A 27,893-nucleotide genomic window follows, 5' to 3' on the forward strand; every position below is an offset into this window, starting at 1 on the left:
TAGACTTTAACACCCTCATCCAGAAAGGGCCAAATCCTTTCTTCCCAAGCTCCCAAGCCTTATGATAACTGATGATCGGGTCGCACCCCCGAATAAAGAAGCGATTCAAAACTGGGTGTTACAACTATCCCCCACTTAAATTCGATTTCGTCCTCTAAATCATTCCTTATCATCCTCGACATGCTCGACGGCCTGATGGACATGACCACAACCTTGAACAAACAATTGTCTTCCCAAGGCAACTGAATCCAATAGAATTTCCCACTTGAAGAGGACGAATCCACAATCCTATGCAGAGACCCAACCTACTCTATCTGAAACCTGAAGTCTCGAACTGGTCTGACTCCCTAACAGACCGCCCAGACTGAACCAATGCTAAACCCATGAAACTTCCATCAACTATCCACTCAACTGTTAATGATAACAATTCTAGGAACATAATGAGATACAAAATACTGACTTCCTTAAATGTCGGACCGACATGCTGCTGCTAAGATGCTGAAACCTCATCACTAGCCCGGACTTCAAAAATATAGAACCATCCTAGGGTACAAACACATAAGCTAAATCCTGAACCATCCCAGGGTACAAACACATAAGCTAAATCTTGAAGCCTCTAGCTGATGCCTTGACACACAAATTTCTTAACCCATATCTCTTTGGATACAGACCTTGCATGGATCCACTCGTGATTCCCCACGCGAATTTCCACCAAAAGCCCACTCGAAACGGCCACTCATAATATCTTCTCGTAGATCCTTCCCTAAAACTGATAAGCATCCATTTGAATCTACCCCCCAGTCCCTGACTGGGGATACTACCATAACCATGCAAAAAATATCCTCAAAATATACTGACTGCGAAATTCACCCAAAACCAAACCTTATGAGGTACCAAAACCTTAACAATCCTTGACTTTGCTATGTCATTACCAATCACTGCTCGCTGAGCAAAGATGATCAAACCAAAAAATTTCCATGTTACATCCAACCCCTCATCGGCTCAAGTGCACCCCCACCTGGGCATCCACTCGAGACATTCATAAAGAACTTCATTACCTGCAACTTCATAACCAATTCCCAACTTGAAGGTCAAAACCCTAGCAACCCTTGCTGCTTCCTTTATCCAAACCAACATATTTGCGACTCGCCCGACTCACATTAGCACGTCAACACTGAAAGTACCACAATCAGAAGAAATGAACAATCATGTAGGGATGTCAAAAACCCCCGCGGGACCCCGTTCCCGTAGGACCCCGATACCGTACGGGACTAATTTTTAAAAAAATTCGGGAGCGGGAGCGGGGGCAGGGAAGAGATTAACTCCCGTTTATTTTCGGGACGGGGGTGGGATTAAGTATTTCCGTCCCGTGCTCCCGCGGGGTCCCTGTTTATATTTATATAAAAAATATATATATTTAATGTAAAATACAAATGGGAAATTAGGGCTTTAGCTTTCATCCGTCACTTCTCAATCCGTCTTTAGTCTTCACAAAACGAATGACGACTTTCTAGCTTCGACCTTCGAGATCTTTGACTGGACTTCCGACTTCAGCTTCCGTCCCGTAGGACCTGTACTCCGACTGCGACTTCTCTAAGTCTCCAACTCCTACCAGCGTCCGGCGACCGGCGACCTGCATTTGACGTTTCTCGTCACCGCCGCCGACACCCTTCTTCATTTGACGGTAATGTATCCTTAATTTCCTTCTTTCCTTCTCTGATACAATTACAATCAGTGGCGAGTTTATGTGTATTGAGGGTGGGTCATTTGACCCACCTTTTTTTTATACATATAACAAGTTGTATATAATTTTTTTTGTGACCCACCTCAAAAAATATGTGTGAACTATCTAAATATTTTTAGCAAAAATATATATATCAAATTTTTAGAGCCCTTGTTTTATATTTTAATAGCCCAATATTTTTAGGGTATAATCCAATATGCATATAAAGCCCAATAGATTTTGAATTAAAAAAACAAAAAAAAATTAATGTTAATCAAGAACAATATCAGAGCGGCGCATGTTCGTTGTTCAACCAATTGCCCAATTGCCCACTTGCCCACTGCTGCATTGCAGGTATGTTAATTAGTAATTTTTGTTAATTTTTTGAACCTTGAGTATTTGATTGTTAATTGTTGGCAAATGGCAACAATTTTATTAATATCGAATCTGTCAATTTTTTTTTCTATTGTTTTGATTGTTTTATTCATAATTTTAAATAGGCTTTTTTTTATTGTTTCTAATTTCAATGTGATTGCTTATTTGATTGTTGTTCATTTGTTTGAGTATTTGATTATTGTTTATGAATTGTTGTTTGTTTTAGAAATTAAATCAAGAATGTCTTTATTCAAGTTTTTTAGAAAGAGTGATAAAAAAAGCAATAGAAGAAGATAATGAACAACATAAGCATATGAGAGTTGACTTAAGTTCACTACCCGTTGACCCGACAGAACGTCCCGCTATGGAATATTATCATGTGAATCAAAGAGATGAAATTAGAAGAGCATACTTGCAAAAAGGACCTTTCCAACCTCAAAACTATAAGTTTCCACAAAGTGCTTTTGGAGGTAAACAACAAAGATTTAATATATCTTGGTTTGATGACAATAAATATTGGTTAAAAGAGAATGCCGCATTTTTTTTATGTTGTTATCTATTTAAATCCGAGATACCAAACCAAGGTGGATCGGATCATTTTGTGAAATCTGGTTTCAAAGCTTGGAATAGGAAATCAGGACTAGATGATCATAAAGTCGGAACTCCACACAATATTGCTGTCCAAAAGTGTCAAAATTTGATGAACTAAAGGCAATCCATAACTACTGCTTTTGAGAAACAAACCACTTTACAAGAAAAAGAATATCGTATTCGTTTGAATGATTCAATTGATTGTGTTAGATTCTTATTGCGTCAAGGATTGGCATTTCGTGGTCATGACGAGACGGATGATTCAGATAATAAAGGTAACTTCCTTGAACTTTTACAATGGTTAGCTGATCGATGTGATGTGGTAGATCATGTTGTGTTAAAGAATGCTCCAAAAAATGCACAATTGAAATGCAATGATATTCAGAAAAATATCGTGAAAGCATGTTCAGATGCAGTTATAAATGTTATTATGGAAGATCTTGGAAAAGATTTTTTTGCAATTTTAGTAGACGAGTCACGTGATGTTTCTTGTAAAGAACAATTGGCTTAGTCTTGAGGTTTGTAAATAAAAAGGGGGAAGTTGTAGAAAGGTTTGTTGGCCTTAGACATGTCAGTGACACTTCAGCTTTGACAATAAAGGAAACCATTTATGATATGCTCTCAAAGTGGAATTTGAGTAATACTAGCATTAGAGGGCAAGGCTATGATGGTGCTAGTAACATGAGTGGTGCATTTAATGGATTGAAGACTTTGATTACGAATGAAACAAAATCTGCATACTTTATTCATTGTTTTGCTCACCAGTTACAGTTAGCCCTAGTGTTTGTTGCAAAAAATCACACGAAGGTTAATGATTTCTTTGATACGGTTTCTCAGCTATTAAACATTATTGGATCTTCCTACAAGCGACGAGATAATTCAAGAATAAAACAAGCAAATAAAGTTATGGAAGCCTTGGTTGAAGGTTTGCTTTATAATTAAACTAGATTTATTATTAAAATATTCTGTAGTTATGTTATGCTAATTAAACTTTTATATGTTAAATTTTAGGTGAGCTTTAGAGTGGTACCGGTTTGAACCAAGAAGTGGGTATCAAACGACCATCTGATACTCGATGGGGTTTTCATTTTTCATCTCTATTGAATATCAAAAACATATATTCTTCCATTTGTGAAGTACTTGAAGACCTTGGTAAAGATAATAGTGATCGTGATCGTAAAGCTGAAGCAATTCGCATCTTAAGGTTATTAAAGTCCTTTGATTTTGTGTTTTGTCTACACTTGATGGTTGATATCTTGGGAGTCACAAATCATTTGAATACAACATTACAAAGAAAAGACCAAGATATTGTAAATGTCATGAATCAAGTAAGCTAAAAAAGTAATTCAAGAAATTAGAGATGTAGGATGGGAACCACTTTTAGGGAATGTTACTTTGTTTTGCAATAAACATGATGTTAGAATCGTGGATATGGAAGATGAATATTATGATGGATTCAGTCGTCGAAGAGGTTCACAGGTATGTAACATTTGATATTACCAACTTGATTTATTTATTGTGTTTTGTAATTAGCTTATTAAATATTCATTTTTTTAGGTTAACAACTTGCATCATTATCATGTTTATGTATTTAAGGCGGTTATTGATATGCAACTTCAAGAGCTTAACCATCGCTTTAATGAAGCCAATACGAAATTACTTCTTTGCATAGCTTGTTTGTGCCCGCGTGAGTCTTTTAAAGCCTTTGATTTGGATAAGCTAATGGAAATGACTACACTTTATAAGGAAGAATTTCGAACAGAATATGATCTTCAAGTTCTTGAAGTTGAACTTAAAAATTACATTAAGGATGTGCGAGAAGATGAACGATTTAATCAATTGAAGAGCATTGGAGAACTTGACAAAAAGATGGTTGAAGAAAAAAAGCATATAATATATCCTAAGGTTTACCTTCTCTTGAAACTTGCATTGATCTTACCTGTTGCAATAGCGAGTGTGGAACGTGCATTTTCATCAATGAAGTTGGTAAAGACTGATGTACGCAACAAAATAGGTGATCAATTTTTAAGTGATAGTTTGGTGTCATATATTGAAAAAAATGTTTTAGATAGTATTAGTAATGATACAATTGTGAAATTATATCAAGCTATAAGACCTCGTCGGGTACAATTGTAAGAACTTAATTTTTCTTTTGTTTTGCTTTCACGACTCGATCCGATTTGAACCCGCAATAATATATTTTTTTAATATTTTTCTTCTTTTATCGGTTTCTTTTAAATAGTGAACCATGTGGTTTTATGTTCTAGACTTGCCACTGATTGCAATTAAGGTGTATTCAGTGAACAGATTTCGATTTCTCACATTTTTCTTTTGGAAATTCGCGTGTTAATTATGTGATTTTCCTATTTTTGTAATGACTTTTATGATGATCAATAGTTGGAGAGAAAGGTTGTTCTTTCAAATTCGCAGAAGAAAACTGTTGATTAGTCATTTTCACAACTGATTAATAAATACTACCACAAACTTTCTTCTTCCTTCGTATAAGAACTCCATTTATATTAGGCAATTTGAGAAAGGTGTATTCAGTGAACAGAAGTTTGTCTACTGTATGAGGTGTTTGTGCTGGAAAGAACTGAGATTCATAATTTCATATAGTATGTCTATTGATTGTTGCTATCAATTTCACAAACTAGAACTGTAATAGAAGTTTTTGAATTGTGATTATGTGAATATAGTCAACTGTGATTCTGTGAATATAGCAAGAGAAACTCAAATTGGATATTGATGGTGTAATTTTATAACTTTAGTGATGTTCTATGTTTGATCAATTTCACAAACTAGAACTGTAATATAAGGTTTTTAACTTGATTATGTGAATATAGTAATGTTGGATTTTTATTTTTATTTTTTTGTTTCTAAAAGATTAGGTTTTAAGCTTTTAAAGTTATTAAAAATAGTATTTTTAGCCTAAAAAAAGCAATTTTTTTGTAACATCCGTCACTCGAGGTATTAATTGATTATGCAAATTAATATTGGTTGTGGGCTTATGTTGGGCAATGGCCCCTTTTGGAATGGAACTTTGAAGATTGGGCCAAGGAGTGGGTTGCCCATAAGCCGTACGCGGGGCATAACCCGGCGTACGCGGGGCGTAGTAATCATATTGGATGCGTGAGACTCGGGGGCGTACGCGCAGCGTACCATGAGGTGCGCCCAGCGTACGAGGGAAGATGCGAAACCCTAATTTTCAGGGATTAAGACATATAAACCCCATTATAGCCTCCCCTTTGGCCTCCTCACCTGTCCTGCACTCTCAGAAAACCCTAGTTGGTCCCTTACTCCATTGCTTTGTGTGCTTAACCTCTTGAGTTTATTTTGGCGAAGAAGGGCTTAGAAGAAGTGAAGCAAGGTTGAAGGAAGAAGCACTTGAGTATCTTGAGCTCAAGGATCTGGAACAAGCTCACCTTTGGGCACTCAAGGGAGGTATAAAGCTCCTATCTTTCCTTCTCGAATCATAGATCTAGGGTTTTGAAGATTTGGACCTTTTTAGATCCAAAGATTTGATCTTGAGCATGCAACTCCGTTTTTGAACTTAGGGTTGCCACCCTTGAAGCTCAATGTGTTCCTTTAGCTGTAAAGTTGAAAGCTTTGAGGCTTTTATGAAACCATTCAAGAGATCTAGCCATTTACATGATGGTTCTTTGTCACTTTTTAGTGTTGGGCTCATTTGGTGGCTTGCAAGCCACCAAGTGATCGACTTTATGGGCTAGGACGAAGTATTGGACTCAGATCTGTAGTTTGGACGTAGTGTCTTAAGGGATTAAGCGGTTTTGGAGAAAAGAGCTTAACTGGAGAGTACGTTGGGTGTACACGTCAGTACGCGCAGCGTACAAGCCCTTTCAGCTGTATGCGCATCGTACAGAGAGGTACGCTCAGCGTACGCTCAGTAAATGGACTTGTTATTATTGGGCTCGGTTTGGGCCAAGTATTGGACATAGTAGCTGTGGGCCGTGTTGGGCCTGCAGAAGTCAGTTAAGGGCTTAAGGTTTAGTAGGGTTGGAAAGGAAAACCCAATTTGAAGAGTTGGTCTCAATTTAGAAAATTGGTCCATTTGGGGATTAATGGGCCTTAGTGAGTTTAGAAGGACTAGAAAGGATTGGGCTTGGGTCATGGCCCAAATTGGATCAGAAGGGTAAAATAGTCATTTTACCCACAGAAGAATCCTCATTTCTGCCTAAGTGTTCATTTGGTCATGATAGCCAGAGAGCAGCCGGAACAACAGTCAGGGATTTCTCATTCGGGTTTTCAGCAGTCAATCATACGAGGTGAGTTTCCTTCCAGTAGTAACGGGTTTACGGCCACAATGTCGACCCGTTTAAGTAGTAGAGTATGACGGTGTGAGCCCGATGTCGGGGTTAGCCCGATGCAATTTATATGTTTCCGGACTTTGGTCCGATGCCGGGGCGGTCCCGAGAAGTAGTTATGTATGCTTGATGTCTTTGTGATTCATGCATGTTTATGTGTTATGTGTTATGTGTTCTGGACTCCGGTCTGATGCCAAGCAATACCGATGCAGTATATATGATTATGTTATATGTTATGTGTTCCGGGGAAATCCTGATGTATGTTAGTCATTATGCCATGTATTATGTATTTCGGGGCAAGCCCGATGTATGCTAGTTTATGTGTTATATGTTGTTGTTCCGGGCTTCAGTCCGATGTCGGGGCAAGCCCGATGCAGATTATGTGATTATGTTATGTATGTGTCGGGGTAAGCCCGATGTCGGGCAAGCCCGGTGCCGGGGGGAGCCCGATACCCGATGCGGTCGGATGTCGGGGTGAGCCCGATGCCGGATAGGAGTCCAATGCCGGGTAAGCCGATGTTGGGATTCGTCTCGATGCAGTTGGGAGTAGTCCCAGAGTTATGTTAATTGTTATATGTGCTTTGTATGGTATGTGGTAGCTTGGGGGAGCTCACTAAGCTTCGTGCTTACAGTTTCAGTTTTGGTTTCAGGTACTTCAGCTAGCAAGGGGAAGCTCGGGTTGATGGCATGGCACACACCACGATTTTTCTTAGCCTGGGAGTTTACTCTGATATTTTATATGAGACTGTGATATTTTGACAAATTTTATGAGATTTTGAGATACATGTTCTATGATTTTATACTATGGTGATGATATTTATGTTTGTTAAATGATTTTGAAAACGAAATTTTTGGCTTGTATTTTTGGGATGTTTCAAGTTGGTATCAGAGCCTTGGTTTGAGGGATTCGGGCACACTTTCGGGTGTGTCTGAACTCAAACTAAGGAATTGGTATAGAAATTTTCAAAAGGAAAATCATTTTTTGCAAAAGAAAAGAGTTTTAGAAAAAGCAAAAAGAAAATTTTAAGAAAATAAATTTGAAAAGAGAAAAGGGTGTGGTGCATGAAATCAGCCGAGCTCAAGTAAGTACTCCCAAATTACCCATACAAGTTTATGTTATGATTATCAGCTTTATTAGAACAGCATGCTAGATTAGGAGTAAGGATCTAGGGAGGATGCCTTATGTGCCTGCTATATGTGTTTCAGCTTTATGATAACTGCATGCTAGTACAGATTAGTCAGGATGATAGCCTGCGTAGTATATGCTTGATTATGTGTACTCGATGTCTGAATGTTGCTTACTTGGTGCTTTTAGGAGTTCTAGTTGTCTTTCACTAACTAGCAAACGAATATGTAATAGTATTCGCGAGCTAGTTAGGGGAAGAAAGCAAGAACTTCTTATGCAACTGATGGCGGAGAGTGGGATGGTGATTACCCTAGGGCAAGCCTAGGATGAGAGTAACAGAGAGCAGTAGCAGTAAAAGGGACTTGGTGGAGTCGAGGCAGTTCTTGAGGAAAGTACGGATAGATGTGGAAGGAAGTATGGGCCCGTACTACTGAAAGCAGAGGATTCGTACTCGAATCAAGGAAGGATGAGATAAGACCAGGGAACTTGTAGTGTATGTGATCCCTCCAGTTATATTAGTATTCTGACGCTTGTTATGATGTGTTTTCAGAATGGTGGTTTTACGCCCTAGACCAGCAGTTGGTAGTTCAGGCGCAGGAGAGGGATCAGGCTCAGGCTCTGGAGTCGGGCAATTAGATGAGCAGACCAGGGAGTTCCTCACCTCGGAGGTCACGCGCAACATACTTGAGCAGACTCCTGTGATCTTCGGTTTGATTAAGGAGGGTATTCCGGAGCTTATGGATGAGAGATTGAGTGCGTTTCGCACTGAGGTGGCGGCCATGATGGGATTGCACACGTTCACGTGTAGAGAGTTCAGGGCATGTGGAGCTCCTGATTACCAGGGGGCTCGAGACACCATTGCTAGTACCAGATGGTTGGCAGATGTCGCCAACGCTTTTCGCACCAGCAGGTGTCCCGAGGGGGACAAGGTTAGGCTTGCGTCTTGTCTTCTGAAGGTCAGGGCACGTGACTTGTGGGAGGAGGTTGGGAGAGCCATTGGAGATGACACTGTGTTGGATGCTATGAACTGGAGTGAGTTCACGACCAGGTTCAGAGCCGAGTTTGCACCTTTTATTGAGGTGCAGCAGCTTGCTAGGGAGTTTCAGGACCTCCAGCAGACGACAGAGACTGTGACGGAGATTACCGCCAAGTTTAAGGAGAGGGCTCTTCTCGTTCCGCAGTATGCGGCGGACGAGGAGATGAAAAAGGCCCGATATCATGAGATGTTGCGGAGTGATATCCGCTAATTTGTAAGCCGCTCCAGCTGCAAGACGCTGGAGGACATGATAGCAAGGGCTCGAGAGAGAGAGAGAGAGAGAGAGAGAGAGAGAGAGAGAGAGAGAGAGAGAGAGAGAGAGTTGGATTTAGAGATGGAGAGGAAGAGGAAGCCAGAAGGAGTACATTCAGGAGGTTCGAGCAAGAAGCCCAAGGTATCAGATCACAGATCTCGGAGCCAGCAGAGCCATGGTCGTTGTGGCAAATACGGCAGGATGCACGAGGGGGTGTGCAAGGCAGGGAGTTTGGGCTGCTACAAGTGCGGCCGAACTGGTCACATGAGCCGAGATTGCACAGCTACTACCACCGTCATACCAGCATCAGACCTGATTTGCTTTCAGTACAATCAGAAGGGACACAAGCGGTCCCAGTGCCCGAGCTTAGCAGCAGCAGGGAAGGTGGTAGCACCTTCTCCTGCCACCTTGAGGATTTCATATGGCCGTCAGGGCCGAGCTGATGCGCCTACGAGGCGGAGCAGGGCTTTTCAGCTTACTGCAGAGGAGGCACGAGTAGCTCCTGACGTGGTGACGGGTACGTATTTCCCTCTTATCTCTGTATTTGATATTGTTTGTTCCTCATGTTTATGTGTTTGTGTATAGGGTCGTTCTTAGTGAACGACATTTCAGCTATGGTATTGTTTGATTCGGGGGCTACCCGATCATTTGTGTCGCTCACGCTTAGCAAGCGATTTAGCAGAGTTCCAGGGGAGTTGGATTTCCCACTTGATGTTGAGATAGCTGATGACAGGACCGTCACGGTCACGAGAGTTCATAGAGGATGTACACTGCGGTTATTTGATGAGAAGTTCTCAGTGGATTTGGTTCCTATTCCCCTGCGAAGGAATAAGGTTATAGTAGGTATGGATTGGTTGAGCCCCAATGGGGCAGTGATAGAATGTGAGCAGCAGTTGGTTAGAGTTCGCACTCTCAGTGGGGGAGAGTTAGTGATTCAGGGCGAGAGGTCATAGCGCAGACCAGTTTTCTGATCTGCAGCGAGAGTGAGACGTCACATTCAGCAAGGTTGTGCGGTATATGTCACGTATGTCATGGATACCCGAGATAAGGGTAAGACGAACGTCGATGATGTACCGGTGGTACGAGAGTATCCAGATGTGTTTCCGGAGGATTTGACTGGGATACCTCCGGAGAGACAGGTTGAGTTCCGGATTGACCTGGTCCCTGGTGCGCCTCCGATAGCCAAGGCACCATATCGGTTGGCTCCTCCCGAGATGCAGGAGTTGTCTACGCAGCTGCAAGAGCTGCTAGACAAGGGCTTTATCAGGCCGAACAATTCACCATGGGGAGCCCCGATCCTGTTTGTGAAGAAGAAGGATGGGTCGCACCGTATGTGCATAGATTACCGGGAGCTGAATAAGGTAACAGTGAAGAACCGTTACCCACTCCCGAGGATAGATGACTTGTTTGACCAGCTTTAGGGAGCATCTTGGTTTTCCAAGATTGATTTACGGTCCGGATATCACCAGATGCGGGTCAGAGATGATGATGTGCATAAGACCGTGTGTAGGACCCACTATGGTCATTATGAGTTTGTGGTGATTCCGTTTGGGCTCACCAACGCTCCAGCCGCGTTCATGGACCTCATGAACCGCGTATGCAGACCGATGCTAGATCGGTCTGTGATAGTATTCAATGACGACATCATGGTTTATTCCAAGACTCGGGAGCAGCATGAGGAGCACCTGAGAGAAGTGCTAGAGACCTTGAGGAGGGAGAGGCTTTTCGCAAAGTTCTCCAAGTGCGAGTTCTGGTTGCGCGAGGTGCAGTTTCTGGGACACGTCGTCAACCAGAAGGGTATATTAGTCGATCCGGCCAAGATAGAGGTCGTGATGCAGTGGGAGGTCCCGAAGTCTCCATCCGAGATTCGGAGCTTCCTGGGTTTGGCAGGGTATTACAGGAGATTCATCCAGGACTTCTCCAAGATAGCAGTTCCGCTGACCCGACTGACCAAGAAGTCGGTGATGTTTCGCTGGGGTCCTGAGTAGCAGACCGCCTTCGAGACGCTCATGAAGTGACTGTGCGAGGCGCCGATTCTTACCCTGCCAGAGGGAGTAGATGACTTTGTAGTCTACTGTGACGCTTCGATCACAGGTGTGGGAGCAGTGTTGATGCAGCGGGGGCATGTGATAGCTTATGCCTCGAGACAGCTGAAGCCTCACGAGGCTAACTACCCGACGCATGATTTGGAGTTGGGGGCGGTGGTGGTCGCCCTCAATATTTGGCGGCATTACCTCTATGGGGTCCGGTGTACTATCTACACGGACCAAAAGAGTTTGAGGTACCTCATGGACCAGCCGAATCTGAACATGAGGCAGCATCGGTGGCTAGATGTCGTAAAGGATTACGACTGTGAGATCCTTTACCACCCGGGCAAGGCCAACGTAGTGGCCGACGCCCTGAGCCGCAAGGCGGTAGAGGCTCCAATCCGATATATCTGTCTGAGGATAACAATGATTACTCCACTGCTGGTGCATATTAGGGAGGCTCAGGTTGAGGGCCTGAAGGAGGAGCGCCAGAAGTGTGAGAGGATAGTGGGCCGAGTAGCTTCGTTTGACTACGATAGCCGAGGGTTGTTGACCCTTCATAAGAGGGTCTGGGTACCGTACTGGGGTGGAGTACGACAGGTATTGATGGATGAGGCCCACAAGTCGCGATTCTCCATCCATCCAAGGGCGACGAAGATGTACAGAGATCTTCGACCCGATTACTGGTGGCCCTGCATAAAGCGGGACGTAGCTTGGTATGTGGAGAGATGTCTGACCTGCAGAAAAGTCAAGGCAGAGCACCAGAGGCCCCACGGCAAGATGTAGCCGTTAGACATTCCCGTGTGGAAATGGGAGGATATCACTATGGACTTCATTACTAAGCTTCTCAGGACCGCACGTGGAGTCGATTCGATATGGGTCATCGTGGATCGGTTGACCAAAGTGCTCATTTCATACCAATCCAGGAGAGCATATCGGCCGAGAAGCTAGCAGAGATTTATGTACAAGAGATAGTGGTACGTCATGGAGTGCCTGTCTCGGTGGTGTCAGACCGAGATGTCCGGTTTACTTCCAGGTTTTGGAAGCGGTTTCACGAGGAGATGGGTACTCGTCTCTACTTCCGCACCACTTTCCACCCTCAGACAGGCGAGCAGAGCGAGAGGACGATTCAGACTCTTGAGGACATGCTCCGAGCATGTGTGTTAGATTTCGGTGACAGTTGGGATACGTACCTTCCGTTAACGGAATTTTCGTATAACAATAGTTACCACTCCAGTATAGACCGGCCTCCCTTCGAGATGCTCTACGGGAGGAAGTGTAGGACCCCAATCTGTAGGGGTGAGGTCGGTCAGAGGGTCATGGGGAGTACGGAAGTAGTACTTAAGACCACGGAGTGGATTCAGCAGGTCCGGAGCAGGCTCCAGACTGCTCAGAGCCAACAGAAGAGTTATGCCGATAGACGGCGTTCAGAGTTGGAGTTTCAGGTGGGCGACATGGTCCTTCTGAAAGTGTCGCCCTGGAAAGGTGTTATTCGGTTCTAGAGGCGGGAAAAGCTGTGCCCCAGGTTCATCGGCCCCTTTCGGGTCATAGCCCGGGTGGGCAAAGTGGCATACAAATTAGATCTTCCAACCGAGCTCAGCCAGATCCACAACACTTTCCATGTCTCTCAGCTTCGGAAGTGCCTAGTAGATGAGTCAGCGGTTGTACCTTTGGAGGACATTCAGGTGGATGACAACCTGAATTACATCGAGAAGCCAGTGGCAATCCTGGATCGAAAGACTAAGGAGCTGAGAAATAAGAAAGTAGAGTTAGTGAAGGTTCAGTGGCAGCATAGGAAGGGTTCGGAGTGGACGTGGGAGTCCGAGGAGGAGATGAGGGAGCACTACCCGGAGTTGTTTCCAGATTCAGCAACAGCAGACTTCGAGGACGAAGTCTGATACAAGTGGGGGTGAATTGTAACATCTGTCTCTCGAGGTATTAATTGATTATGCAAATTAATATTGGTTTTGGGCTTATGTTGGGCAATGGCCCCTTTTGGAATGGGCCTTTAAAGATTTGGCCAAGGAGTGGGCTGCCCATAAGCCGTACGCGGGGCGTAACCCGGCGTACTCGGGGCGTAGTAATCACATTGGATGCGCGGGACTCGGGGGTGTACGCGCAGGTACGCCCAGCGTACGTGGGCAGATGTCAAACCCTAATTTTCAGGGTTTAAGACATATATAAACCCCATTATAGCCTCCCCATTGGCCTCCTCACCTGTCCCCCACTCTCAGAAAACCCTAGTTCATCCCTTACTCCATTTCTTTGTGTGCTTAATCTCTTGAGTTTATTTTGGTGAAGAAGGGCTTGGAAGAAGTGAAGCAAGGTTGAAGGAAGAAGCACTTGAGTATCTTGAGCTCAAGGATCTGGAACAAGCTCACCTTTGGGCACTCAAGGGAGGTATAAAGCTCCTATCTTTCCTTCTTGAATCATAGATCTAGGGTTTTGAAAATTTGGACCTTTTTAGATCCAAAGATTTGATCTTGAGCATGCAACTTCGTTTTTGAACTTAGAGTTGCCACCCTTGAAGCTCAATGTGTTCCTTTAGCTGTAAAGTTGCAAGCTTTGAGGTTTTTACGAAGCCATGCAAGAGACCTAGCAATTTCCATGATGGTTCTTTGTCACTTTTTAGTGTTGGGCTCGTTTGGTGGCTTGCAAACCACCAAGTGATCGACTTTATGGGCTAGGACGAAGTATTAGACTCAGATCTGTAGTTTGGGCGTAGTGTCTTAAGGGATTAAGTAGTTTTGGAGAAAAAAGCTTAACTGGAGAGTACACTGGGCGTACACGTCAGTACGCGCAGCGTACAAGCCCTTTCAGCTGTACGCGCAACGTACAGAGAGGTACGCTCAGCGTACGCTCAGTCAATGGACTTGTTGTTATTGGGCTCAGTTTGGGACAAGTATTGGACATAGTAGTTGTGGGCCGTGTTGGGCCTGCAGAAGTCAGCTAAGGGCTTAAGGTTTAGTAGGGTTGAAAAGGAAAGCCCAATTTAAAGAGTTGGACCCAATTTAGAAAATTGGGCCATTTGGGGATTAATGGGCCTTAGTGAGTTTAGAAGGACTAGAAAGGATTAGGCCTGGGTCATGGCCCAAATTGGATCAGAAGGGTAAAATAGTCATTTTACCTATAGAAGAATCCTTATTTCTGACTAAGTGTTCATTTGGTCATGATAGCCGGAGAGCAGCCGGAACAGCAGTCAGGGATTTCTCATTCGGGTTTTTAGCAGTCAGTCATACGAGGTGAGTTTCCTTCCAATAGTAACGGGTCTACGGCCACAATGCCAGCCCGTTTAAGTAGTAGAGTATGTCGGGGTTAGCCCGATGCAGTTTATATGTTTCCGGACTTCGGTCCGATCCCGGGGCGGTCCCGAGAAGTAGTTATGTATGCTTGATGTCTTTATGATTCATGCATGTTTATGTGTTATGTGTTATGTGTTTCGGACTCCGGTCCAATGCCGATCAAGCCCGATGCAGTATATGTGATTATGTTATATGTTATGTGTTCCGAGGAAAGCCCGATGCCGGGGCAAGCCTGATGTATGTTAGTCATTATGCCATGTATTATGTATTTCGGGGCAAGCCCGATGTATGCTAGTTTATGTGTTATATGTTGTTGTTTCGGGCTTCGGTCCGATGTCGGGGCAAGCCCAATGCAGATTATGTGATTATGTTATGTATGTGCAGGGGTAAGCCTGATGTCGGGGCAAGCTCGATGCCCGATGCCCGATGCGGTCGGATGTCGGGGTGAGCCCGATGCCGGACAGGAGTCTGGTGCCTGGTAAGCCGATGCCAAGATTCGTCCTGATGCAGTTGGGAGTAATCCAAGAGTTATGTTAATTGTTATATGTGCTTTGTATGGTATGTGGTAGTTTGGGGAGCTCACTAAGCTTCATGCTTACAGTTTCAGTTTTGGTTTAAGGTACTTCAGCTAGCAAGGGGAAGGGCTCGGGTTGATGGCATGGCACACACCACAGTTTGAAATGCTCCCGATATCACACCGACCTTGTCGCCATCACATCTTTCACCCAGCACTATGGGCCTGAAGATACCCACCTCATTCCATTACCTTGAAGGGACCTAATCAACGTCCCTCGCAACGCCAACTGATCAGAGTATGTTGATGCCAAAGCAAAACCTTACGGAAACGTGGTCGCACACGACCCGGGAATGGGATATCGGTTGCAATCTTGGTTAAATTCGAAGGCTATAACCCAAAAGAACCATACACATAATTCGAACCAAGGCTCCAATGACATACCACCATGCACATCCTTAGGAAACCCTAAATCTCACCCAAAGAGGGAAGAAACACCAGAGATAATCGAAATAACACCTTAATTAATAACAGAAAACATTCTCACGAGCAGTCAAAACAAGATCCCATACTTGATTGTGACTGAACGGATTCCACCACTACACATCTAGCTCGAGAAGACTTTTATAAAACATATAGAACTTGATGACTGATTAGCCCGACCACTGAATCTCGACTGACACAATTAAACTTTTGAGTGCTCCTCCGTTGAATGACGAACCCTACGACCAACGGTCAAGGACATGTTGACACTTAATCCAGAAAATCAAGACTCACATGGAACTGAACATACCCGTTTCTGGAAGAGATCCACCGGTCAACATTCGCCCAACTAATCCGAAAACAGCAATCCAAACAACGAACTGGCAAATCCCTCAACGACTAAAATACTCAACCCGAAAATCTGGGTTCTCCCCCACTTTTGGCTCGAACTACCACCCATTGGCGCTGAAACCAAATCATAATTCAAACCAGCATAAGCAAGTATTACCCTTCCTAACCCTGGAATTTACAATCCTTCTCACTCCTTCTCTAAATTCGTAAGAACTGAAATGGCATAACCCTTGCCACAGATAACCACATTACAATCCATCAATCAACCATCCCACTTCCAGCTGCAAAACCCCAGCCGTTCATAATCATTGCCCCCTTCTTGAGTCCCACAACTCAAATACCCAGCCTCAAGCAAAACCTATGAGGCCTCAAACCAATAAGGTCCCTATGTCTGCACCAAACAACCCAACATAATAACGCCACTGGGTCTCGAAACACTTACCAGATCCATCCGCATGCCTGAGCAGCCCACAACCAAAGGATCAATATGAGCTTCTTTGATTCGAGTATGGATCATGTGCCTCCAGTAGTATGGGCCCAATACTACCTTCCACACATATTCATACTTTCCTCAAGGATCATCTCGGGTCCTCTAAGTCCTAGTCATAGAATACTCCTGAATCCTACTCAACAACGAAGAAACCACACTAAAATACTCCCTAGGCTATCCTAGGATTCACCCACATCCCCTTCACCAACAGCTGTTGAAGGACCCATACCAATGTCAGCTAACCACTTCATGAGTACAATTACATGCAACCAAGCTTAAATAACCCTTCGACTGAAGGGCTAAGCCCTACAACGGTTGTACTCAGACAAGAGCTGCACAATAGGTCCAAGCCCTTCATTCTAAGATTATTTAACGTTCATAGCATGTAATACAATGTATTCACTTGATGGTTAAATCTCATCGACATGGGTCCCACAAAGCACAAAGGAAGCAACATTCGAGCAGAGGAGCCGACTAGCACTAAAACACAATAACGTCAGACAGGTTCTCATACGAAACTCTTAATATCAAACTCTCAACATCTCAAGCGCACCTTCGCCCTGCCCTCACTCTCTCAAGAGTGGCTAACCATTCCTCACGCTGACCTGCTACGAACCGCACCCGTTCTAAGGAAACCACTGCTTCCTCATCCAATAACGCAACTGGTTGGCTGACCCCACATGAATCACCATACCTCTCATTACCACACGACCCTTCATTGGTGCCAGATGATTATCGCATGAATACAATCACATGCCCCACAATGTAAACAATCTTAGGCTAAAAGATTCAATCCCATAACGATTGGACTCAGACAACAGCTGTGCAACAGGACCAAACCCCTTATCCCAAGATCATTTAAACCATGTAGCATATGACTTAGCATATTCACTCAATAGCCAGTTCACACATGAAAGAGTCATACAACAATCAAGCAGGGATTCTATAAGAGATAAGGCATCATATAATTAGGCAATTCTATCATGCAATTCCTGAAGATCCCTAGCCTATCACTAGCATGCTGTTCTAACATATCACAAGATCAAATAACAGTGTGGTAATTTGGGGTCTACTTACTAGCTCCAGATGATAGTACACATCGCATCCTCCTTGATTATTTTGAAAACAATTTGAAAATCACTTTTAAAAACTTTTTCCCTTGTTTGAGACTGGATTCATACGAGTGTTCCTCCAATTCACTCAAACCAAGGCTCTGATCCCAACTTGTAACATCCCAAAATTTCAACAAATTTTAAACTTTTCAAAACATCCCATTTATTAACAAAAGTGTTTACAATACATTGTCTCCAAAACATAATTTAAAATCAGAGTCTCCCAAGATCCAAACCGCTATAAGACCAATGATGTGTGCGGTCACGCCTTCGCCTTGCCACGAATCATCTGAAGAACCTGAAACCATAAACAAAATTGTAAGCACAACTCTTAGTGAGTTCCCCCCAAAGTACCAACCGGGTCTGGTATACCAACCGGGTCCTTAGCTCCTATCTGAATACCAATGTTCACCCCTCAGTATGAGTCTGGTATACCAACCGGGTCCTCAGCTCCCATCTGGAATACTAATGAGCCCTCGGTATGAGTCTGGCATGCCCTACCCAGTCCTCAACTCATATCTGGGTTCCTCCAATACCTTCAAGCCCTCAGTAAGAGTCTGGCATACCATCCAGGTCCTCAACTCGTATCCGGAATACACCTGAGCCCTCAGTATGAGTCTGGAATACCCTACCCGGTCCTCAACTCATATCTGAAATGCTCCATGGTTTGTTGGCTATAGCACGAAGCAGTACAACCTCAACCCAACACAATATGGCGACTAACATATCAAGACTAGCATGCATATCTACTCCATACTCAACATATCAACAATATCAAGTTATCCAACTAATGGGCTGACCTTGGTGCCTTCGACCCAAAAATACAGTGAAGAAAACTCACCTCGCACTCCCAAATCATATAGTCGATCCCTGGTTGTTGGCTGACAGATCCTCGAACCTCCAATGTCAAGACAACTGCCAATATCACACGTGGGGGGTACTCATCATGTACGCTCAGTGTACAACATGGGAGGCTTGTACGCACAACGTACATACTTGTATGCCCAACATACTCACCAGCCCAAAGCCAACTGTCCAATTATGCACTTAATCGATTAACACTTGGATCCAAACACAGATCTGACTTCACCAAGGTGGTTTTTGACATAAAGATGCCAACTTTATGGGCATGCATGGCTAAATGGGACTCTAGAGCTCAAAAGAGTTTAATACTTGACTTATTACATGCATGGAACCAAAACCACCATAAAGTTTGCACCTTCATGCCCAAAGAACCCATGATACATGTAACGCTTGGTCTAGGTATTATTTATTTCTCAATATTTTAGGGTTTTGGGGCTGGAACTCAACGAGTTGGGGAGCGCAACTCGTCGTGTAGAGATTCATTTGGACGCGGGTTTAAGGACTCTCAACTCGACGAGTTGGGGAACCCCAATTCGACGAGTAGACGCTGGAAAGGAAAACCCTAATTTTCAGGGTTTGTGCCATATTTAAAGGCCTTAAGCCTCATTGTTAGCCTCCCTTATCGTCCCTTTGTCCAGAGAAACCCTATTTCGTGCTTTTCCTACCATTTTGAATGTGTGAGAGCTTAAAGAGTGCATTTTGGTGTTTGTTTGAAGAAGGCTTGAAGTAGAAGGTGCATAGCTGAAGGGAGAGGCTATAGATCCGGTGTCTTTGTTGTTGTGGCAACCATATTGAGGTAAAAAGTTGATACCTTGGTCACTTATTTACTAGATCTATTCATGTGGGAGTTTATGGTAATTATTAGCTCATATTGGGACCATTCTTGGATTTGAGCATGTCATGAAGCTATGACTTCAGATCTGGACATCTCATGGCCTCTTTTGACTTAAAGTTGCCATCTTTATCAAGTCATGTCCTTACTTCATGCCCTAAATCCCTTAAGAAGCTATGATTGAGTATTTTAGCCACATTAATGTCATGCATGGACGTAAAGTTAGCAACTTTACGTGGTATCTTCACCATAGGGGATCAGATCTATGGTTTGGGGCTTTGGACTCGCTGGAAAAGTGGCTGAATGTGTTAATATAGGAAAACTCGACGAGTTGCCCTGCCAACTCGGCGATTTAACTTCGGTTTCCCCGATCCTCTAGACATTATGCGAACTCGACGAGTTGTCCTGCCAACTCGGCGAGTTGGCTAGGGTTTTTCCCGGTTTGATGAGAACTGAAGGAACTCGATGAGTCAACAAGTACACTCGACGAGTTGGGTCAACATGGACTGTTTACATTGACTGATGACTTTGACCTGGACCAGGGTTGACCAAGTTTGACTTTAAGGGTATCTTTGTTAATTTGAGGTTTTGTTGAAGTTAGTTGCAGGGTGGTTGTAGGCGGTTGAGTTCGAAGTTGTGAGTTGGGATTTGATTTCTATCGGTTCAGCATTTCTTGAGAGGTGAGTCTTCTCACCATACCAATGGGTCGAAGGCACCAAGGTCGACCCATTATGTGATATGCGGATTGTTAGTTGGTTATGTGTTATGTTGGTATGACGTTTGCATGGAAGACCCCCCCCCCCCACGGGGGGGGGGGGGGGAGTCCCGTGGCGATAGACTAATACCATGTGGGGGTTCCCGTGACATTTGGTGTAAGACCTTGGAGGGTTTCCATGGCATCCTAATATGTTTTTATGTTTAGCTTGCATGATATTTCTTTGGTTAGCTAAGACCATGTGGGGGTTCCCATGGCAGTTAGTGAAGACCATGTGGGGGTTCCCATGGCAGGTAGTTAAGACCATGTGGGGGTTCCCATGGCAGTGGGTTAAGACCACGTGGGGGTTCCAGTGACACCCGGTGTAAGACCTTGGAGGGTTTCCATGGCATCCTTATATGTTTGTATGCATGGTTTATGTGGTATATGTAGCTGATATAGCTAATATGGGTTATGTGATTATGTGGTTTGTGTGGGGTATGCTATGGGGAACTCACTAAGCATTAGCTTATAACTTTTGGTTGTTTCAGGTACTTAAGGATCTAAGGGCAAGGGCCTGGCGTGATGGCGCGACATGCACTCTCTGGCGTTTCGTTTGGGACACTCTGATTTTATGAATAATTTATCTGATGTTATGGATTTTGAAAACAAATGTGTTTGGAATTTTCTAATTTATGGAAATGAATTAGTTATTTAAAAATGAAAAAATTTATTGAAAATTTAGGCTGTTACAATTTGGTATCAGAGCCTTGGTTTGAGGGATTCGGGCACACTCTCGGGTGTGTCAGGACTCAAACTAAGGAAATGGTAAAATTGTTTTCAAAAAACCAAAGTTAAAACTTCTTAAAACCGAAAAAGGAGAGTGCAATGCGCGTAATCGGTCGAGCTCAAGTAAGTGGTTCCCCAATATGTTAGCCATGCTATACTGATATTTGGAATATGATAGTCGGATGGATTTTGCTATGTGTATGATTTAAAAATTGTATACGGTTAGGATCATATAGCCTTAGAATGATTGATTTGGCCTTATTTCCTGTTCCTTGTCTGGTTGTGGTCCTAGGGTAGAGTCTGTTATTCGAAAGTCTATTTGATCCTGTTATTTGTATAATTTGCATGCATAAGGCAACCTGTTATGATTGATTTGAGTTCTGGTTTGATGGGAATGAAGCAAATCTTAGGATAGCCTAGGATTTGAGTTATGCGGTAGTTGTGAGATATGTTTTGTTCTGGGACGAATTAGAGTTATCAGATAGAGCTTTAGGGAAGGTACAGGTAGGTGTGGAAGGTAGTATTGGGCCTATACTACTGGAAGCACAAGACCTATACCCAAACTAATGTTAGATCTGGAAGATCTAAGGAGACCGGTGTAGAATGATCCCCTTTTTGAATATCTTGATCATTATGTCTTATGGTATTTCAGATCAGAATGGTGGTGACAAGACATGGAGCAGGGGGATCAGGATTAGGATCCGCATTTGGGCCGGGCTATGCTACGGAGCCCATTGACGAGAGGTTGCGTGAGCTCATCGCAGCTGAGGTTATGATAGGCATTCTTGACACTACCCCAGTGATTTTCGGGAGCGTCAAGGAAGGGATGATGGAGATCATGGAGGATCAGCTCAGGTCTTTTTGAGCCGAGATTGCTGTAGGTCAGGTCGGGGCCCGAACTCCCTCGTTCCGAGAGTTCAAGGCGTGCGGAGCGCCTGAGTTCCTTGGGGTCCGGGACCCCATATTTAGTCGACGATGGGTGGCAGATATGGAGAATCCCAGCGCACGAGCTCTTGCCCCAAGGCGGCAAAAGTGGGGTTTGCTTCATGCATGTTGATGGACCGAGCCAGGGACTGGTGGGAGGAGGTGACCCACCAGGTGGGATCAGCTGCAGTGGCTGAGATGTCATGGGAAGAGTTTGTCAGACGTTTTGATTTGGAGTTTGCACCATCCATTGAGGTGAAACGGTTAGTGAGGGAGTTCCAGGAGCTCCAGCAGACCATCGAGACTGTGGCGGAGATCACCGCCAAGTTTCGGGAACGAGCACTGTTGATTCTGCAATATGCGGCAGATGAGGATATGAGGAGGACGAGGTATCATTCCATGCCGAGGGATGATATTCGTGAGTTTGTGAGCTTTTCGGGGTGCAAAACCCTGAATGAGATGGTGAAGAAGGCCCGGGAGCGGGAGATGGAGTTGGAGCACCGCACCAAGCGGAAGCCAGAGCTGGTTCAGATAGATGTAGGTCAGGGTAAAAAGTCTAAGACCTTTGATTCTTCTGGTAGGGGCCAGCAGGGCCGTGACCGGTGTGCCAAATGTGGGAGATCACACAGTGGGGTTTGCCAGTTGATGGGCCCGGTATGTTATACATGTGGTCAACGAGCCACATGAGCAGGTATTGCCCCAAGAAGGGCTTGATTTGTTTCCACTGCAACCAGACCGGCCATAAAAAGGCCGATTGCCCGAGGTTGCAGGGAGGAAGGGCAGCAGTGGCGGCGCCTGCGCCCGCCACAATGAGGATCACGGATGGCCGCCCTGCCAAGGCGGATGCTCCTGCGGTGAAGAGTCGCGCATTTCAGTTGACCACAGGGAGGCTCGAGCGACGTCATACGTCGTGGTTAGTACATAATCTATTTTTCCCCGTCTGATATTTAATTGTTATGCTTACGTATATATGTGTGCGCTTGTATAGGGACCTTTTTGGTCAACGGTATGTCGGCTCATGTTCTTTTCGATTCGGGAGCAACCCGGTCATTCGTATATCTTGCGCTTAGCAAGAAGTTCCAGGATGCTCCGGGGACTTTGGATTCCCCGCTGGAGGTTGAGATTGCAGATGACCGTACCGTGAGTGCTGCGAGGGTATATCGGGACTGTATCCTGAATATGTTTGAGGAGAGGTTCCGTGTTGATCTAGTTCCGATACCGTTGCGAGGACTGAAGTTGATCGTCAGAATGGACTGGTTGGGGGCCAATGGAGCCATGATAGACTGTGAGCGCCAACTGGTGAGAGTTTGAACCCCAAGTGGGGGAGAACTGGTTATTCATGGGGAGAGAGCCTTGCAGGGGCCAACCCTCTGTTCAACTGCGAGAGCTAGGAGATTTCTCCATCAGGGTTGTTCGGGATTTTTGGCATACATATCGGATACGAGGGTTGAGACCACGAAAAATTTGGACAATATACCCGTTGTACGGGATTTTAGGGATGTCTTTCTGAGGAGTTGCCTGGGGTGCCTCCGGAGAGGCAACTAGAATTTCACATTGACTTGGTGTCGGGTGCTGCTCCGATAACCAAGGCACCGTACCGGCTAGCTCCGCCCGAGATGCAGGAGCTGTCTACACAGCTTCAGGAGCTACTAGACCGAGGGTTTATTCGTCCGAGCAGTTCTCCGTGGGGAGCACCGATCCTATTTGTGAAGAAGAAAGACGGGTCACACAGGATGTGCATCGATTATCGGGAAATGAATAAGCTGACAATGAAAAACCATTATTCGCTTCCGAGGATCGATGATTTGTTCGATCAGCTTCAGGGTGCATCTTGGTTTTCCAAGATTGATCTTCGGTTAGGGTACCATCAGATGAGGATTAGGGATGAGGATATACCAAAGACAGCTTTCAGGACTCGGTACGATCACTGTGAGTTTGTGGTGATGCCATTCGGGCTCACCAATGCCCCGACAACGGTTATGGACCTCATGAACAGGGTGTGTAAGCCGATGTTGGATCGGTCTGTGATCGTCTTTATCGATGATATCTTGGTCTATTCTAAGACCAATGAGCAGCACGAGCAACATTTAAGGGAGGTATTGGAGACACTGAGGGCGGAAAAGCTTTATGCCAAGTTCTAGAAGTGTGATTTCTGGTTGCGTGAGGTGTAGTTTTTGGGGCACATCATCAACCAAGAGGGTATTTTGGTTGAGCCAGCCAAGATTGAGGCAGTGTTACGATGGGAAGAACCAAAGAATGCATCTGGGATCCGTAGCTTCTTCGGCCTAGAGGGGTATCACCCGAGATTTATCCGGTATTTATCCAAGATTGTCGTACCTTTGATTCGCTTGACCAAGAAGAATGTGACATTTCGGTGGGGCCCGAATTAGCAATTGACTTTCGAGACCCTGAGACAAAGACTATGTGAGGCCCCGATTTTAGCACTACCCGAGGGGCTGGATGACTTGGTGGTGTATTGTGATGCGTCTATCATAGGGTTAGGGTCTGTTTTGATGCAGAGGGGGCGTGTGATCGCGTACGCCTCGAGGCAGCTGAAGCCTCACGAGGCGAACTACCCCACTCACGACCTAGAATTGGGGGCGGTTGTGTTTGCCCTCAAAATCTGGAGGCATTACTTGTATGGAGTCTGGTGCACCATCTTTACTGACCACAAAAGTTTGAAGTATTTGATGGATCTGCAGAACCTCAACATGCGGAAGAGGAGGTGGTTGGATGTACAGAAAGATTACGATTTCGAGATTTTGTACCACCCAGGGAAGGCCAATGTGGTGGCCGATGCCTTGAGCCGCAAAGCGGCGAGTGCTCCGATTAGGGATGTTTGTTTGAGGATGGCGGTGATTTCCCCCTTGTTGGATATGATCAATGAGGCTCAGGTGGAGGGTTTGAAGAAAGAGAACTAGAAGATAGAGCGGATTCGGGGTCAGATTCCCTTGTTTGTTTGGGATGGTCGGGGTCTGTTGACACAGTGTGGCCGGGTGTGGGTACCAGTATCTAGAGGTGTGAGACAAAAGATCTTGGAGTAAGCACACAAATTCAAGTTCTCTATTCATCCGGAGGCCACAACGATGTATAGGGATATGAGATTGAGTTACTGGTGGCCTTGCATGTAGCGGGAGATCGCATGGTTTGTGGAGTAGTGCTTGACCTGCAGGAAGGTCAAGGCCGAACATCAGAAGCCTCACGGCAAGGTTCAGCCGCTACCCATCCCCATGTGGAAATAGGAAGAGATCACCATGGACTTCATTACGAAGTTACCGAGGACGGTGAGGGGTGTGGACTCTATTTGGGTCATTATGGACAGGTTGACGAAGAGTGCCCATTTTATTCCGATCTCCGAGAGTGTCTCTGCTGAGAAATTAGCAGATATTTATGTGTGAGAGGTGGTGGTCAGGCAAGCGGACGATCCAGATGCTCGAGGATATACGTTTTACATCCAGGTTTTGAAGGAAGTTTCACAAAGAATTTGGATCTCAGTTACATTTCAACACCATGTACCACCCCCGGACAGATGGCCAGAGCGAGCGGATGATCCAGACGCTCGAGGATATGCTGCGGGCATGTGTATTGGATTTCAGAGGAAGTTGGGATACATACCTCCTACTAGAAGAGTTTTCATATAACAATAGTTATCATGCTAGTATAGACCGACCCCCGTTTGAGATGTTGTATGGGAGGAGGTGCAGGACTCCCGTGTATGGGGGGGAGGTAGGCTGGTATGGCATCGATTCATGGGAAGCACCGAGGTGGTGCTCAAGACCACCGAGTTGATCCAGCAGGTACGCGATAAGCTGTGAGTCGCGCAGAGCCTTCAGAAAAGTTATTCTGATCGTCGTCGCTCGGATCTCGAGTTTCAGGTGGGGGACTTCGTGTTGCTGAAATTGTCACCATGGAAGGGTGTCATCAGGTTTCGGAAGAGGGGCAAGCTAGGGCCCCGATTCATTGGCCCATTCAGGATTACAACTCAGATTGGCAAGTTGGCCTATCGATTGGATCTACCCGTCAAGCTTAGCCAGATCCACAACACCTTCCACGTGTCTCAGCTTAGGAAGCGTGTCTGTAACACGTGTATATTGGCTTCTGTAACACGTGTTTCCGGAAATTGACAAAAAAAAAGTTTAAAAGCGGTTAAAAGTGATCCAAAGGAAAAAAAATTCCCCACCAAACAATACTTTCACAATGGGGCTTTAGATTTACTATTATATATAATACATAGTGGTTAGCTTATAAATATCAAATAAATAAAAGTGGTTTTGTCAAACTATAGTCAATACTTATTTTAGTGAATATCTTATTAGGCCCCGTTTGATAGTTGATGTCCGAGAAAGTGCTGTTTGGGAAAGTGTTGTATGAGAAAGTTTTCTAACTGAGAAAGAAATCATGTTGTTTGATTGTACATCTGACTGACTTTGCTGAATGATGAAAAATGACTATATTACCCTGTTGTTCTTTATTGTAATGGATAAAGTTGCTGAATAATTATAAAAACACACAAATTATCATACAAAATCAAAATTACACGATAATCATTTTAAAATCCAAATATAAACTGTCATACAAAGTAATTAAAGGTAAATTAATTAAAATCCAAATATAATGTCGATTAGGTTGTTTTTTAGTTTATTGTTTTTCAAGTTGATGTTATGTTGTTATTCTTTCTATCCATTTTAATTTTTTTATAACCCAATGTGTGATTCTTGACCCAGTTTATGTCTGATAGTGGTGGGATGAATGAGCTTTTTTTATAATAAATTAGGATGATAGTGGTGTTGTCCCAAAAATTGAATTAATCAAATAAAAATGAATTAAAAAAATTAATTAAATTAAATTAATAATCCAATAAAATAATAGTTATTGATATATAAATATTATATATTATAAATAATATTTATTAGTATATAATAATCCAATAAAAGAGAATTAATCCATAAACAGGAAATTAAAAAATTTTTATTGAAAAGAAATTAACAATCCAATAAAATACTATTTATTAATACATAAATATTATAATATTAAAAGTAATATTTATTAATATATAAAAATCCATTAAAATATATAATCCAATAAAAAAGAAATTAAAAAAATATTTAAAATAAATTAATAATCCAAGAAAAAAAAAGGTAGGGTTTGGGATACAATTGTCTTTCCAACCCATTCATCAAAAAAGATATGATTTTGGGTTTTCTGGGAAAAACATATCTGAGCGGGAAAGATTCATTTTTTTGTGCCAAATCAAACAGTATTTACGGTCCATTAAGCCAGAACGATTTGTTTGGACATGGAAATATGTCTATGGAACGGGGCCTTACTTTACTGGACAAAAAATAAACAAGATGTTAATCGTTGTCTTTTTCCAAACACCCCAAGAGCCAAAATCCCTACTACGACACGTGAAATTGTAAATGATGAAAAAGCCTTTTTTGAAAAGCAAAATCCATTAGCATCTGAGTTGTTTCCTTACCCTTGAAGTTTATCCAACTACGTCTTTGAGCGTGTTTGCGATTGTTTTTAAAACAATTTTTGATTTTTAGCTTTTTCAAAAAGTTAAAAAAAACCGAAAGAGATGTTTGGATAATGAAAAATATATTTTAAAATAATTTTTTTTTATGTAAAAGGAAAAGTTGGTTTTTAAAATTGTAATTTTTAAGGCTTTTTAACTGAAAAGTTAAAAGTTAACTTTTAGTGTAAAAGTTAACTAAAAATTCTTTTGGAAAAAGTGATAGGTGAAAAAGTCGTTTTACAAAATCCTCCTCCGTTCGCCGTCGATACCTATTCCGGCATGGCCGACACATCAGAGAACGGTACCGTTAACATCTCTACTGAAGCTGTGGTGGTCGATGATGACGTCAAGTTCGGATTCCAACGGCCGGAGATGTACACCGAGAATCTCTCCGGATCCGTTCATCCTTACGAACGTCACGTTTTACTCTGCTACAAGACTCGCGAAGACTGGCCTGATCGTGTTGAATCCTCTGACTCGGATCTGCTACCTAAACGTCTTGCTGGAGCCACCAAGGAGCGTAAGAACGATATCCCTGTTAAGGTTATACTCGCTCACTTTTGTTAA

The 27,893-nt window shown here is 43.7% G+C and overlaps 2 protein-coding genes across 2 annotated transcripts; both read left to right on the forward strand.

The window, feature by feature from the left end:
• Positions 1-1,990: 1,990 nt before the first annotated feature.
• Positions 1,991-3,200, forward strand: LOC145106819 (uncharacterized). Its single transcript, XM_079043750.1, has 3 exons — positions 1,991-2,077; positions 2,325-2,785; positions 2,900-3,200. Exons 1-3 carry the CDS (start codon positions 1,991-1,993, stop codon positions 3,198-3,200), a joined length of 849 nt encoding a protein of 282 aa, XP_078899876.1.
• Positions 3,201-3,370: 170 nt separating this feature from the next.
• Positions 3,371-27,893, forward strand: LOC145106820 (uncharacterized). The gene is made up of 5 exons (XM_079043751.1): positions 3,371-3,614; positions 3,827-3,893; positions 4,111-4,168; positions 4,247-4,703; positions 27,550-27,893. The coding sequence occupies exons 1-5, from the start codon at positions 3,371-3,373 to the stop codon at positions 27,891-27,893; spliced, it is 1,170 nt and encodes a 389-aa protein (XP_078899877.1).

This window comes from Lactuca virosa, chromosome 4, assembly GCF_052849685.1.
Source record: "Lactuca virosa cultivar CGN04683 chromosome 4, Lactuca_virosa_CGN04683_v6, whole genome shotgun sequence".
Lineage (NCBI taxonomy): Eukaryota > Viridiplantae > Streptophyta > Magnoliopsida > Asterales > Asteraceae > Lactuca > Lactuca virosa.